This window comes from Lactuca saligna, chromosome 6, assembly GCF_052625555.1.
Source record: "Lactuca saligna cultivar CGN05327 chromosome 6, ASM5262555v1, whole genome shotgun sequence".
Lineage (NCBI taxonomy): Eukaryota > Viridiplantae > Streptophyta > Magnoliopsida > Asterales > Asteraceae > Lactuca > Lactuca saligna.
In genome coordinates, this window is record NC_136422.1 from 17,535,302 (window position 1) to 17,551,196 (window position 15,895).

Sequence of the window (15,895 nt, forward strand, 5' to 3'; positions counted from 1 at the left end):
CAATCAATCGTCAATGTTACCTTTTATGCAATAGCTTTCGATTTCTTCCTTTATTTCGTCTGCAATTGTGTGGTAGGTAATAGTTCATGGTTTAGTGAGAAATCTTTAAATCAGTATCATGTCTTCCATCCTTTTTTGGTTTTAATTTTTAATGTACAAGATCGAATTGTAACTTGGTAGTATCATCGTTTTCATCAATGCATGCCAAATGTTTGACAAAATGCCACATTGAATCAATTTCATGTATCATAACCCTATCTCCCTTTTTATAAAATTCTGATTTCTTTTCCATGTTCCCCTATTGCAGGAGGTAGGCTATGGTTCAGTTATATTGTCATCTTGGGATTCCGATCTCATCAATTGGTTTAACCATGTATGAATGATAACGATGGTGGATTCACTTTAAGAATTTATGGTTCACGAATTCTTCTTATTGAGGTTCTTAATTCATGTTATTCAATTTTTTTTTGTTCTATCTTTTTTATTATTACAAGGTCTTTCTACTAAAAATTTGCTCATTCGTTGTTTGAATTCTTAGGTAAAAGTTAGGGACAAACTCTGATTAAACCTAATTTCTTTCCAAGAGAAATCTTCATGATTTCTTAAAATAAATGAGAATTTTTGTATGGAAGCATAATAGAATATGTTGTATTCTCCTTTACCTTCCACTAATTACTGATGAACTCATTTCTCTATCACCTGAGAGGCTAATACTGGTTCCCCTTCTCAACACATCGATGAACAAGGTAATCTATATCATCCTTTCGTATTCTTTTTGAAAAAAAACCATTCCAAGCCCTTGTGTATGTTAATTTTTTTTATAGAATTCTTTGTTCAAAGATGCATGGATTCTCCTGGGCTTTGTAATTCAAGTTTGTCATGATTATCTTCTTTGACCAATAGCTAACATGTTTGTTGGTGATTTAACTTTCAATTCTTTTTGTACTACTGTTCAAGTGTATAGGGGTGAGACAATTATTCCTTTCAGCGATGCTTTGGAACATAATCTTTTTGATCTCCTAGATGATGAAAGCAACAAAATACTATGATGAGAACAATATACAAAGGTTTGTTGAGAATGGTGAGTTAGTTTCTTTTCAACATTTACTCTTATTATGACGGGTAACACGAACTTATGTTATTTCATCAATAAGTCCAAAATTTGTGGAAAGTGCTCACATGACAATAGTAAAATGCTCTTTACTTCCTATATTCTTGTGTAATCTAATCTGAAGATGATGTTTCATGCAGGTGAAATGCTTGACAATTCGAAGGCTAAATAAGTCACTTCAAGTTGTTAGAGCAATTCATACATGTTTTCAAAGATGCAAAAGTTATTACTTGTCCTCCTTAATCAATATGTCTTCAATCTCATAATGTAGTTGTGTTTTTGAATCTTTAAAGGATTGATTTTGAGGATGAGAATTTATTTTTGATATTTGTAGGAAATGAATTTGTGGATCTTAATGATTTGGGAAGTGAGTCCATTGTTGATGTATTATTTTTACTCTATTGTTATGTGTCTCAATCCTAAGTGAAATTTATAGAAAAAAAATCAGTGATAATAATTTATTTTATATGTATAGGGGTGAGACAATTATTCCTTTCAGCGATGCTTTGGAACATAATCTTTTTGATCTCCTAGATGATGAAAGCAACAAAATACTATGATGAGAACAATATACAAAGGTTTGTTGAGAATGGTGAGTTAGTTTCTTTTCAACATTTACTCTTATTATGACGGGTAACACGAACTTATGTTATTTCATCAATAAGTCCAAAATTTGTGGAAAGTGCTCACATGACAATAGTAAAATGCTCTTTACTTCCTATATTCTTGTGTAATCTAATCTGAAGATGATGTTTCATGCAGGTGAAATGCTTGACAATTCGAAGGCTAAATAAGTCACTTCAAGTTGTTAGAGCAATTCATACATGTTTTCAAAGATGCAAAAGTTATTACTTGTCCTCCTTAATCAATATGTCTTCAATCTCATAATGTAGTTGTGTTTTTGAATCTTTAAAGGATTGATTTTGAGGATGAGAATTTATTTTTGATATTTGTAGGAAATGAATTTGTGGATCTTAATGATTTGGGAAGTGAGTCCATTGTTGATGTATTATTTTTACTCTATTGTTATGTGTCTCAATCCTAAGTGAAATTTATAGAAAAAAAATCAGTGATAATAATTTATTTTATATGTATAATTGCAGCTAAGAGTGAGATGATAGTTTATTTCAGATTTTAGGATTGATTTTGAGGATAATAGATTAGTACTTTGATATGGTTGAATGCCCGTGAAAACTTATCATGTAGCTCATGGATTAACACATAAAAACAATTCATTCAATTTATTTATTTAATTATTCAACGCTTGCTGCTACTTTTTATATTGTTCAACCAAAAGACGGAAAAATGTAATTTGCATTGTGATTTATGTTCTGATATTGGTGTGCGTACAAGTGATGGTAACAACAGATAATAAAAAAAAGCGATGTTTTTTTTTCCTCATGTGTTGTTACCATTTGATTGTAGGAACATAGGAAAACATAGATATTTTTATTGGTTAGATAATCTTGATTATCAGGTCATTCATGTTTATTAGATCTCACTTGATTAATACAAAGTTAATTGATTGGTTTCATAATCTTGATTATCTGGTTTATTTACGTTGATTAAATCCTATTTTTCTTTATTAACGTTTAAAGATTTTTGGTGAATTATCATTATTAGGGATAAAGATACTCTGGGGAATCATTTATTAAAGATGTTCAGGTTGTTGTAAGGTTTATCATTCAAATCATTGTTTTGACAATCATTTGTTCATTGGTTCATCATGTTGAAGGAGGAGTACCTATTGCCATTAAGTAAACCCAATTCCCTTTTTATTATAGTGTCATATATTCAATTTAATGAAATTTAAGTATCTTTGTATTGATGCAAAAAATAGCAATGCACATTCGCTTATTCGTTTATTTGTTTATTATAATGTCAAATTATCATATTTATTGAACTATGTTACCTCTTTTGGTTTGATGGATGTTTAATTGGATGGCACCTGGAAAAAAAAAACATAAACTTCTGAACAAATTGTCTTTGACAAAAACATAATCAAACTTTTATTCAAAAAAATTATCAAAATTTTAAACCATTGAAGTTTACGATATAACTTTCTCACTAGATTATTTCATTCTCTTGTATAAACTTGACTTCATCCCTCCGATTCTTCTCAATTGTTTTGTCTTCCCATTTCAACAAACCTCTCTTCTTTTAGTTGAACAAGCTTTGGTCTTCAAATAGGTAATTATCAATCATAATTTATAATTTCTTTGATAATAACGAAGAAAAATTAAACATTTGTTGGATTTTTGCTCACTCTCACCAACCAAATTAAACGTATGAGTGACTAATGTAAGAAAGATTTATACCTTTAACATGTCAAATCCTGTTTTTTGAATGTTTTCACCACCAATTATAGTTCAAACTTTAGTCGTCAACACTTTCTCCGTTTATTCTCCCTTTGCTATAATCAAATTGGACTTTTAATATATGAACTTTAATCACATACTCAATATATGATATTTTCTTTGACTAATTCTACTAACAAAATTTTCAAATGATATCTGCAATCATCTCTGGTCAATGTATTAGTGATAACATTAATGTAAGTATCTATTAAAATTAAGTCATATATGAATAATTTTCATAATTTATGTTGGTTTTTTTCTGTTTGTGTAATTCAAAAATAAAATACTAGTCCTTACAAACATATACACAAACTTCTAAATTTAATAGTTTTTATAAATGTTTGATTTTTTCATTACCATTTTAAATTATCAATAGTTTTTTTCTTTCATATCGTAGTTTCCACTGGTTTTAACATAATGAAAGAAATATAGAGACAAAAAGTAAGGGCGGGGTGAGATTTTTTGTTTTATTTTTTAGATATCAATCATTTAAAAAGACAAAACAAAATGAAATTTTATATGAAATTAACACTTTTTTTTTTTTTTTTAATATAGTTAGTCGTAAGGATCATTGGTGCTACATTTTAATCTTTTAATGATGACCCATGTTCAAAATTTCTCTAAATAATCCATGGTAACCGAAGGAGCCCATTTATGTTCCTTCCACTTACTTTTATTTCATTACAAAGTTCCTTATATTTGTTAACTAAATTTGGGTTTTTAACCTAATAGTTGCATGTTCAAGTCCTAGGCCTAAAAGCGTTAGTCGAGTCTCTTAGTATTCCTAGGGGTTGTTAGGATAAAAACAACCTTAAGGTGAAGTTAACGAAGTTTCTATGATATTTACCTTTGCGTAAGTATTCCTTAATAAGCGATATCAATAAGTACCATGAGTAAAATGTGAAAAGAACCATATTTAGCGAGTCTCTATCAAATAAGCTATGATACGATGGTAATACCGAGTCAGAAATTAACCAAATGACTACCCTTCCTTCGCTTCTGAAATATGGAAAAGGCATTGAAAGAGGTCTCCCATGCCCCCTTCAAGTTTCCCTAACCAAGAAAAATGGATAAAATTGGACTTGTAGCTTAACGTTCCACTGGGTAGGTTTGTTTATCCTTCCTATTTCAAATTTATTGTTAGATAGTTATAGTGACCCAATTACAAGAGATGTATATTGTTGGACGGAAGGATCGTATGAAAATAATACTTTGAGTTAGTGGCCTTTTAGTCCATGGTCCATTGGATGGTCGGTGCAAGGCTACTGTGGTATTTTCTGCGATAAATAAAAAATATTTATATAATTTTTGTGTTTTTCAAGTTGTAACCTTTGAAAAGTAACTGGGTCGGGTCAAGACGGGATTTGGGCCATTGGCCATACCCTTAGGCCTTTGGGTGGTGGCCCAATAAAAAAAATTCGTGAAATTTGCTCCCAGCAACTAGAAAATAAATCTTCGTTCGATCAGAGTTTCAAAGAACGAGAAGATCACCATGGATGATGAAGAAAGAGGGCCAAGGTTGAGCAAGAGATTCTCAGACAAAACTGCCGATGGAGAAGTTGATTACAAAACTAAGTCGGGAACTGCTTGGTCTCATTCTTACCTTAATCAAAAGCCATGGCATCCTCTCTCCTACCCTAACCAACGCCGCAAATGGATTGCGGAACAGACTAACGCCCAACAAGAACGTCGTGCCGAAGAAGTTGCCCGTGAGGTAATTCTAGGTCAATTCACTATTTATTGAAACATTTGTTCAATTTCCCCAATTACTCATCTGTTGGATTGCTCCAGATTTTATCCCTAATGCGCATAACCTCTTGTTTTGTAATGGTTTCGTCACGCAGTATGCTCAAGAACAGGAGTTTTTCCGCCAGGCTGCCCTTGTTTCAAAAAAAGAGAAGGAAAAAGTGAGGTTTCGCATCTGTTTCCCATTGTTTAGACTATTTGTGAGCTTGAAGTTTGATAGAGTCTTAGGTTTGATTTCATGTTACATTTGTTTATCGGACTTGATTTTAATTGACCTGCAACTTTGAAGATGGAGATGATGAAAGCTGTTAGCTTCATGTATATCCGACCACCTGGTTATAACGCTGAAAGCGCCAAAGCTGCAGAAATTGCTGAGGAGAAGAAAATTCAGGAACCCTCACAAGATCCACGTTCAGAGGACACCGATTCAGCCCATATGTAATTGATTATGTCTATGCTTATCATATTACTGATTGCATTTCAATGATTTTCCAATATAAAATAACTTATAGCTATGCTTCTGTTGCAGGTTGCAAAATCCAATTCCACCCGATGATCAAAAGAAGAAGCCAAGACCTAAAGATGTTTTTGGTCGTGTCCTACCAACAGAAGAACAATTTGAAGCCCTTAAAAATGCCCCAAAGTTCGTATCCTGCTTCTATATCTTCCATTGTTGATAATATACGAGGATTGCATTTGCAGATTGTGTAATAGAAATGAAATGACAACATTTTTTTTTTCAGGCTAGAGACGGGTGTAGCTGGAAGGGCAAGGCCATTTGGAATTGAAATAAGGAATGTAAAATGTGTGAGATGTGGAGCTTATGGGCACCAAAGTGGTGATAGAGAATGTCCATTGAAGGATGCTATAATGCCTAATGAAGAAAGCCGATTGAAAAGAGATGATCCGTTAACTGCTATTATAGCTCAAACCGAAGCATCTGAGGTGATATATATTTTAAATTTTTAGCATAACTGGTCCCATCTTGTATAATCATTTAATCACTGTAAAGGATTCTGATATGTAAATTCATTTTGCTTTGCAGCCTCTTAAGTGGGAGTTAAAACAAAAGCCTGGAATGAGTCCACCTCGTGGTGGGTTCAGACCAGATGATCCAAATCAGCAGATTGTTGCAGAGGATATATTTGATGAATATGGAGGTAAGCTCAACTGTAAACTAAATAGTAAATTCCACACACACACACACATATGTAGCTTATATTAGATTGTAGATTGTATAGAATATTGATATACTATGTGTAGGGTTTCTTGGTGAGTCGGTTATCCCTGATCTGCTAGCTAACTTCTCTACAAGCAAGCAAAAGAAGTCTAGTGGCAAGAGAAAACACAAACACAAACACAGAGACAAAGCGCGCTCACCACCAACGATTAGTCATCATAAACACAAATTGTCCGATGATGATGATGATGATGATGATGATGGGGGAAGGAGGTTAAAAAAGAGTAAAAGTGAACAGAAGAAGAAGAAGAAACAAATACGCGCTGAATTAAGTTCATCAGAAGAAGATGATAGGAGTAGGAGGAGAAAAGGGAGTGGACATAGGCGGCATGAAAGTTCAGACTCTGATCAGCAACAAAGATATGGAAGCCGACACCGTAGCCATCATCACCGCCACCGGAGACGTGCCGATTCATCACATTGAGATTGTACACTTGTTTGACATTTTTTTTAATGACATTCCTAAGGTGTTGTTTATTTTTATAAAAGAGTTTAATGTAGACAAGATTTAGGGGTTCTTTCCTTTTTTCCTGTTAAGTTATCCCTTTTCCTCGTTAAGTGAAGTCTTGTAGGAGTAAATTGGATGAATGAATATTTGCTTTGTGGATAAAATTGGATAACAAGGTCTAAGTCTCTAAGATATATAGTCTATAGTCTATATCGAATAGGGAATATGACTTATCAAGGTAATTAACTTTTCGGTATGTTCACATCTGGGTAACTATCTTTTTTTTGTACATATGTAGGTAACAAACTTTTTGAAAGTGTTCACATATGACCATTATGACCTGCTATAGCAGGTTAAATCCTACATGTGAACTCTTTCAACAAGTTTGTTACCTAGATGTGTACAAAAACATAGTTACCCAAATATGAACAAAATGAAAATTAAAAATTAAATTACATGAATGGTCCCTGTGGTTTGGGGGAATTTGTGGTTTTTGTCCCTAATTTATTTTTTTAACTTAAATGGTCCCTACTATTTATTTTTGTTGCGCGTTTGGTCCCCGTCTTACCTAAAAATACTATTGTGCCCTTATTAATTTATTTTTTTAATTAATTTTCTTATCTATGTGTTTATTTTATACATATTTAAAAAAATTAATAGACCACACATATTTGTATCTCCTCGGATGATCTCTACTGTTTATTTTTAATTAATTTTTTTTTTAACTTGGATGATCCTTACTATTTATTTTTGTTACGTGTTTGGTCTCTTTCTTATCTAAAAATACTATTTTTCCCTTATTAATTTTTTAAATTAATTTTCTTATTTATGTATTTATTTTTTATAAAAAAATTAATATACTCCACATATATGTATCTTATTACCGTAAACCTGAAATCACATTTGAGAAATTTAATTTGAGTCTTACCATTCACCATCTTATCTCTGATCCTCCCCATCTTCTATTTCTTTTCCATCTAGTAACATCAACGTCTTCACCGTCCTTTTTTTTGGTACTTCAACTCTGGAGAACCAACACCATAACCTACTGTCTCTTCATATTTAGTGGGTTGTAGTGTTGTTTCGACGGAGTTGAAGGACCGAAAAAAGAAGTGATGATGAAGACGTCGATATCACTAAAGATGAAAAATAAATAGAAGTTGAGAATGATGAAAGATGGGATGGTGAGGAGATACAGATATGTGAGGTCTACTAATTTTTCTTAAACATATAAAGCATAAGTACATAAACAAGAAAATTAATTAAAAAAATTAATAAGGGCACAATAGTCTTTTTAGGTAAGACAGAGACGAAGTTCGTAACAAAATTAAATAGTAGGGACCATCCGAGTTAAAAAATTAAATTAATTAAAAAATAAATAGTAGGGATCATCCGAGGAGATACAAATATGTGTGGTATATTAATTTTTATAAATATGTAAAAAATAAACATAGATAAGAAAATTAATTAAAAAAATAAATTAATAAGGGCACAATAGTATTTTTAGGTAATATGGGGACCAAACGCGCAACAAAAATAAACAATAGGAACCATTTAAGTTTAAAAAAATAACTTAGAGACCAAAACCACAAATTCCCCCAAACTACAAGGACCATTCATGTAATTTAATTTTTACTTTTCGTTTTGTTCATATTTGGGTAACTATTTTTTTTGTACACATCTAGATAACAAACTTATTAAAAGCGTTCACATTTAGGATTTAACCTGCTATAGCAGGTCATAATGGTCATATGTGAACACTCCCAAAAAGTTTGTTACCTACATATGTACAAAAAAAAGATAGTTACCCAGATGTGAACATACCGAAAAGTTAATTACCTTGATAAGTCATATTCCCTATCGAATAAACTGGTTATAATCATTTTATCGTTGCATTCCACAAACAAACGGGGGACAAAAAGGTAAAGAGTTGGTGTCTGAAATCATTATGTTAAGTTTTTTTGATTTAACTGTTTTTTTCTTGTGAAAAAAAGATAAAGAGTTGGTGGTTGAATTCATTAAGTTAAAAATTTTGATTTAATGATTTTTTGATTGGAAAAAAGTAAAGAGTTGGTCTCTGAATTCATTAAGTTAGGTTTTTTGATTGAATGGTTTTCTAATTCATTTTATCCTTGCATTCACAAGAAGTGCTGGGGTCTTTTTAACATTACTGAAACGTTGAGGGTGTATTTTGCAATTTAAACATAAACCAGGGGGGAAGGGAAAAAGAGATACTGGGTCAAAGCTCAAACTCATTAAGTTTAGTACTAGTCTTCCCTCCATTTTCGTCAGGGTCTAGGGTTTTACTGGAGTGCTGCGAAACTCAAGAAATTTTGCAAGCAGCTAAAGTTGAAAAATGGCGTGGTCGATTCGGGCTTTCCATCAAGGTTGCCGAGTTTTGATGGCAGCCGCCAACAGCTCCGCTACCGCCACCGCCACCGCCGCTGCACCAAAGCGTGGCCGCCCCGCCGGTATTCTCAAAGTCGTTCCAGTATCGCAACCTCTTGGAGAGTTTCTCGGCGTCTCTGAAGTTTCTCGAACTGATGCTGTGAAGAAAGTTTGGGGCTACATCAAGAGTAACAACCTACAGGTTCGTGATTCCAACTTTATCATTTCTTTACACTCTGTGATCTTCGCTAATTTTCGTATATGTATTACATGAAAGGGGATCAGTAACTTTAGGATTGGAGAAAGTTTACACCTTGTGTTTAAGGCTTGTTACAACCAGAGGCTTGAATGTTTGTTTCATTTTTGGTTAGGGGAAGGAATGAATCGAATTTATTAGGGATTTGTTGCCTTGAAATTGTGTAGTAATTGCTTCCTTACTTCTTAAAAGTGATTAGTTCATCATTTCAATATGGATTATATAATGTATGCTCTTATCATCCCATGAAATTAAGACATTTTTTTATTAGTCAAATAGATTTTTAAACGTTTATTCCCAATCAAATATTGCAACTTGAAGGGTTTGCTGAATTCTGTTGTCATATCATTGTGCAGAATCCATCGAACAAGAAGGAGATTTTGTGTGATGCCAAATTGAAGACAATATTCAATGGGAAGGACCAAGTTGGATTCTTGGAGATTGCTAAGTTATTGTCCCAGCATTTTGTCAAGTCCAGCTAGCTGATGCTGGTATGGTAATGAATGACAATAATACCCTTTATTTCAAAATGTTACATGGTTTCTAGGTGGTTTTTGGGTGTTGGTGGATTCTAGGGTGTGACACTCAAGTCACAACCTTGTGCTTTGTATGTTAATGTGCTACATTTTAAGTTGTAACCGACTTACCAATGTGGCTTTAAAAAAAAGAATCTAAAACCAAAGGCATATGTAGTGTACTTATCAATTTTACTATTTATAAACCTTTATCTGTTTTCAACTAACTCACAAGTATTTATCACTTCCTTAGAACTTAATGAATCCTAGATTCATTTTGAAGCTCAAAGGCTCAAACACATGAAGATTTCGTCCCTTATGCTTCAATTCCATAATAATCCTCTAATTTGGGTGTTAGGGTTATACCTTTGATTCCATAATAATCCTCTAATTTGGAGTGCTATACTTTGAAGATTTCATCCCTTATGCTTCCAAATCGTTAAAATTGTCTTAAAACTCAAGAAGGAACTGTGTTCTCATCTTAAAACACATTGGTTGTGTAACTCTAATGCAACTTCTTGATAGCTTCCAAGCCATGTAAACCGTCGATTTGGCCATTTTTACCCTTCTCGACCCACAATAGCAACCTAGTTTGCACTCAACTTTTAGTGACATTTGTATGCTTTTAATGCACATTTGTACTCTTTAATTATTTTTAACCACTTGGAACACTTTATACTTGCTAGCCATTTGAGTATTTATGAACAATGCTCATTTGTTTTGAGGATAAAGTGATAAACTACATAAATCATCCTTGTGGTTATGTGAAATTTACGAATAAGGTCATAAACTTGTTTTTTTAACCTTCACAAGTCTTGAAAATAAAACCAGTTTAACCCATTTCCTTCCGTTGGGTACCACCATTTGACCACGATATCCTGCAATTAGGTTCGATTTAAAAATAACATTATACTTTGTAAAAGACTAAACTTCCATAAAGCATGTAGCGAAAACCCCAACAAACTTAATAACATTTTAAATGGCAATATGTTCACAATTTTCTGGGATGTCCAAGTGTCTAATCAACCATCAAAATATAAGTAACATATAAATCTTTAGCCACATTTCCGTCTCTTGTAGTAAAAAAATATACTTCCACAATATCCACACCCCCTACAAAAATGTGACGAATATTGTGTCGTTTGTGAGTTTATGATTTATGTATAAAGAAGCAACTAAGAAGCGAGGTGGGTGTTAGGTTGGTGGGTATACCCCACATGGTTGTGTGGTAGCCACGATAACACCGCTTCGCCCTGTAAAAATGTCGCATGTCAAGCCTCTCATTGTGGAAATTAAGCAAGAATCACCTCTCTCTCTCTCATATATATATATATATATATATATATATATATATATATATATATAATTGAACTACATCTACAAAACAATATTCTCTTCAAATATTTTCCAAAAAGGATTTAAATAATTTAGCCAACACCATCCCTAACATCCACAAGTAATCAATTGTTGGTAATAACTTCAAATACATCCACCGTATGTTAGAAATAGTGTCCAATGTTATTAAATATTTTAATAATATTTCTATTAATAGCAAAGTCTTTTTGGATTGTCCTCAAAACCCAAATGGAATAATCTAGAAGCTTATGGAGATATGGTGGGGATAGTTTTGGAGAGTCCCCGATAGGGATAAGGTAGATTTTGAATTAGATAAGGATACCGAAGAGTTTGATTGTCTTGAGGATTTATCTATTGCATATAAATGGATTGTTTCCAATGCCTTGCTGCTGATTCCCTTTATAAAAATCGTCCACATCTCTCCTTTTATCTTAGAAGTCAAAAAATCATAATCTCTCTCTCTTAGGGTTAGTGATTTTCGATTATACCTTCCTAAGGGGTTTTCCTTATTGGCTTTTGGTGTTTTTATCTGACTACATTAGAGGGATTCTACTTTGGGTCCTTCATCCATTGCAAATTCTGTCATTCATAAGGTCTCAATCAAAGAAGCAAGAGGTTAGTATTCTTCTATTAATATGTGTTTGAAAGTACATTGTTATAACTAGTAAAACCTAGATTTTAGGATGCATGTACACTTAGGTGATTTTTGTTTGTTGTCATGATTAAATGTATTGATGCTAATAAAACCCAATACCATAAACATATTTGGTTTTGATTCTCCAACATCGTTTAAACCAACTACAAGTTTGACGCCCCTATCTTCTTACCTAACCAATTTCAATATCAAGGCTTCCAAACGTATTACCATCGCAAAACCTAATCCTACCTTATTTCCCAACTTAAATCCTTTTCCTGAAACGCAACCTACAACAAGCCGGAACTCGAATATGTTTTAGAAACTCATCTCTCAACCCACTCAAAACTTAAGCATGTAGCCAAACAATCCTAACAAAGAAGAAAAGTTAGGAAACCGTTTCAATTGTGGACAACAAAGGAAGAAATAACATTGGCCAAATTATGGATCAACCTATTGAAGGACACATCGACCGATAATTCACAAGCGGGTCAATATTTATTATGGAAACAATTAGAAAAGTTTTCATCGGGAATGGGGTGTGGCGAATAACACAAAAAATCCAACTTATCACCAAGTATCGAGAGATGAACAAAGCAGGTACGAAGTTCAACGATTTGTACAAGAATCTAAAAATTACAACAAAAAAGTGATCAATCAAACGAAAACATTTTCGTCGCGACACTCAAAATCATCATGATCCTTCAAAGGTTCTACCATGTTCTCTGAAATGGCTCGAAGTGGAGGCATTACACAAGAAACCGGTGGCTCGAAAAGAGCGGAAGCATCTAACTTAACTTACACAACTTCATCTGATACTCGAGTCATATTTAACCTTGAAATTTAAGAAATAACATGTTCGAATAAAGCGAAAAAGAAAGGGTCTTCATCTAGTGTAGTGAGATATCAACAAAACGAACATTTAGAGAAATTGAGAGTTACATTCCAACCATATAATTTTATTTTGACGTGTATTTGGAGTTTGATAAAGAAAATCGGCTAAAAAGTAAAAAAATGAAGAAAAACAACAAGCATGCTACTAAAAATAACCACAAAGACACACACACACACAAAAAAAAAATCAACTTTAGGCTTGTTTTAATTATTTTATGTATTTTAGTTTTGAATTCATGGAAAATATCGTGTTCTTATTTATTTTTAAAATTTTTTTTTATATGTTTTACTAAAAAAGGGTAAGCGAGTTGTTATCATTTCTAAGGTGAGAGGAGAGTTCATTTCTAAAGGTGAGGGGAGAATGAAGAAAATAACAGAAAAAACATCATAAATGGTCCTTATGGTTACCCAAAATCTGAAGTTTAGTCCCTGTGGTTTAAAAACCTCATAGATGGTCCTTGTGGTTTCAAAACTTTTAACAAATGGTCATTTTCGCTAACTCTGTTAACATTTAACCGTTAAGTGAAGAACATTTCTGTCATTTCACAACCACAGGGACCATTTATGATGTTTTGCCTTATTTTAAAGAAAATGAAAAAAAAAATATAATTCTTTAATATTAAATTTCCCCACCATCTCTCTCTCTCTCTCTCTAAACCCTCGATCAGATCCTAAAAGGCACCACCACCCAGAATTTCTTAGCTGCCTCCGTCTTCCACACAAGAAATAATGGTGACTGAGATCTTTCATTCCTTCCTCCCATGCTCGCATCGCCTCCAAACGGTGTCACCTCCTTCCTCGACTTCTCGATTCTGCCTCCTAATCTAGATTCATGATGTGGAATTTGCGAGTCTTCAATCAAATTTTAACTATCATTATCAATCTTCTACTACTACTGCTCATCATCGATTCAATCATAGTCTCGAATATTGAGATTTCATGTTGTGGAATTTGTGAGTAATTCACTCAATTTGGAAGATCTGGTTAATTTGATCCCTATATCTTACTGTATTCCTTCCACTTTGATTGATCATTCCACTCTGTGAATCTACACTTGATGAAGCAATCAATCATTCAATCAATCGTTTTTTTTTCTTGATTAGAAATTTGATTATATGATTACCTTTACAAGGTTGTATTCACAGGTTACAACTAATAAGGGATGAGGCCATCGTCTTCATCAATTCGAGAAGGGAAAAAAACACACAAGAAGCAGAAAAGGTTTGGTGTGGAAGATTTGTTGCCGAGACCGGCGATCCCGTTTTTCCGATGAGTTCGTTTCTTCCTTGGTATTTAACCCAACAATGGGACTGTGGGAACGAAGAGAAAACATCAATGACCAAGGGAGGGTGCTACGCGACGTTGGTGAGCTCGAAGGGTGGTATGGGAGGTCGGGGTTGGTCGTAATCACGAAGGGAAGAGATGAGGATCAGGTAGGCTACTACACCGTCGGGATGGAGGCAACCTCTTCTTGGCCGGTGGTGAAGAAAAACGGGAAGGGAAGAGAGAAGTGAGGGTAGAGAGAGAGAGAGAGAAGGAGAATGAGAGAGAGAGAGGGTGGGGCCGACCATTTAATATTAAATAATTATATATCTTTTTTTTTAAATAAGGCAAATCATCATTATCGGTCCTTGTGGTTGTGAAATGACAGAGTTGCCCTGGTTAAATGCTAACGGAGTTAGCGAAAAGGACCATTTGTTAAAAGTTTTGAAATCACAGGGACCATCTATGGGGATTTTAAACCACGAGGACTAAACTTCAGATTTTGGGTAGCCATAGAGACTATTTATGATGTTTTTTCAAAATAACGTGATGCTGATTCAATAAATAAATAAAATATTTAGTGAAACTATACCTTTTGTTTCTTTCACAATAGACCTGTTTGAGAGTTTTCCCATTTCTAAAAGTTCATGAAATTTGAAAAAACTATTGTTTTGAGCTTTTTCAAAAAACTTGTTAAATCACCAAAGATATTTACTTCAGACTTTTCAACAATTTGATGGAATTAATAGTTTTTCTACCGATTAGAAATTTATAATTACATAATAGTCCTATAAATAAACAACCTAAAACAAGGTCTCCTATTGTTAAGACAAATTAAGTTTTTTTCACTTTAAAGTTTTCATGAAAAAACTTTCATAATGCACTTAGACCCCTTGCAGAGTCCTAGGGGCAACGCCTCTAACGGGTCTAAGAGATAGAGCCCCTAGTGGTGGTCGATGAGTACTGCCCCAAAAAGGTCTTCAAAAATTTAAATCAGAATCATAGTGGAAAATTCGGATTTTAATAGGTAATTATGGTAAAATTGAAAAAACTTATCGGTCTTGGAAACTATTGATTATGCTATTAATTTCTGGATCACTTAACTAATTCGGAAGGCAGAAATCTTGTTTATCAACTATAAATAAGACTCTTCTCTTTGAGCCAAGACACACCCTTCTTAACTCTTATTCTTCTCTGACGACCTCATAATTATTCTAACAATTTAACTTATGTTTTTCTGCCCAAATCTGTGTCTATGAATTTCTTGTAACCCAAACATACAAAATATCAGGAATGTGAACCTATCCGATCTATTGGAAATTCAGATCTCTACCACAAACCTTCTAAGCCCTAACGTGTTATACCTCTCTCATTTTCTCTTTTAACATTTGTGTCATGTTAAGACCGCCTTATTTCCTATCAATATTTCATATAAATGCTCAATGTACACTCCTTTTATGCATATTCTCAACATGGAAAAGAGACAAGGCATCAAGGAATGATTATGGTGTGGCTCGATCGTCGGAGTTAATGAGCGCGACCACTGTGCTAGTCGGTAGAGTGTTCTTTTCGGGCAACATGTACAATGGTACTTGTCCCATTGTGTAGGTACATGTACAATCAACCACTAAGCTAGTGGTATTTGTCCCATCGTATAGGTACATATACAATGGCGGAGGCATGCACC

General features: G+C 33.5%; 2 protein-coding genes and 1 long non-coding RNA gene across 3 annotated transcripts; all 3 read left to right on the plus strand.

Moving 5' to 3' along the window:
- Positions 1–318: 318 nt before the first annotated feature.
- Positions 319–1,496, plus strand: LOC145002242 (uncharacterized). The gene is made up of 3 exons (XR_013661858.1): positions 319–1,081; positions 1,252–1,333; positions 1,446–1,496. It is a non-coding gene; the product is annotated as an uncharacterized LOC145002242 (long non-coding RNA).
- A 3,419-nt stretch (positions 1,497–4,915) lies between these two features.
- On the plus strand, positions 4,916–6,972 carry LOC145003216 (zinc knuckle (CCHC-type) family protein). The gene is made up of 7 exons (XM_078962343.1): positions 4,916–5,182; positions 5,313–5,375; positions 5,504–5,652; positions 5,744–5,857; positions 5,958–6,159; positions 6,260–6,374; positions 6,478–6,972. The coding sequence occupies exons 1-7, from the start codon at positions 4,961–4,963 to the stop codon at positions 6,876–6,878; spliced, it is 1,266 nt and encodes a 421-aa protein (XP_078818469.1). The 5' UTR covers positions 4,916–4,960; the 3' UTR covers positions 6,879–6,972.
- Positions 6,973–9,165: 2,193 nt separating this feature from the next.
- On the plus strand, positions 9,166–10,228 carry LOC145001208 (SWIB/MDM2 domain superfamily protein). Its single transcript, XM_078960564.1, has 2 exons — positions 9,166–9,492; positions 9,903–10,228. Exons 1-2 carry the CDS (start codon positions 9,259–9,261, stop codon positions 10,026–10,028), a joined length of 360 nt encoding a protein of 119 aa, XP_078816690.1. The 5' UTR covers positions 9,166–9,258; the 3' UTR covers positions 10,029–10,228.
- The last annotated feature ends 5,667 nt before the right edge of the window (positions 10,229–15,895 follow it).

Excerpts from the sequence above, each read along its gene's own strand:
- LOC145001208 (XM_078960564.1), top strand. The coding sequence starts at position 9,259 with ATGGCGTGGTCGATTCGGGCTTTCCATCAAGGTTGCCGAGTTTTGATG. Across the intron at positions 9,493-9,902 it reads TCAAGAGTAACAACCTACAG|AATCCATCGAACAAGAAGGA; the intron begins GTTCGTGATTCC and ends ATCATTGTGCAG.
- LOC145003216 (XM_078962343.1), top strand. The coding sequence starts at position 4,961 with ATGGATGATGAAGAAAGAGGGCCAAGGTTGAGCAAGAGATTCTCAGAC. Across the intron at positions 5,858-5,957 it reads GCCCTTAAAAATGCCCCAAA|GCTAGAGACGGGTGTAGCTG; the intron begins GTTCGTATCCTG and ends TTTTTTTTTCAG. Across the intron at positions 6,160-6,259 it reads CTCAAACCGAAGCATCTGAG|CCTCTTAAGTGGGAGTTAAA; the intron begins GTGATATATATT and ends TTTGCTTTGCAG.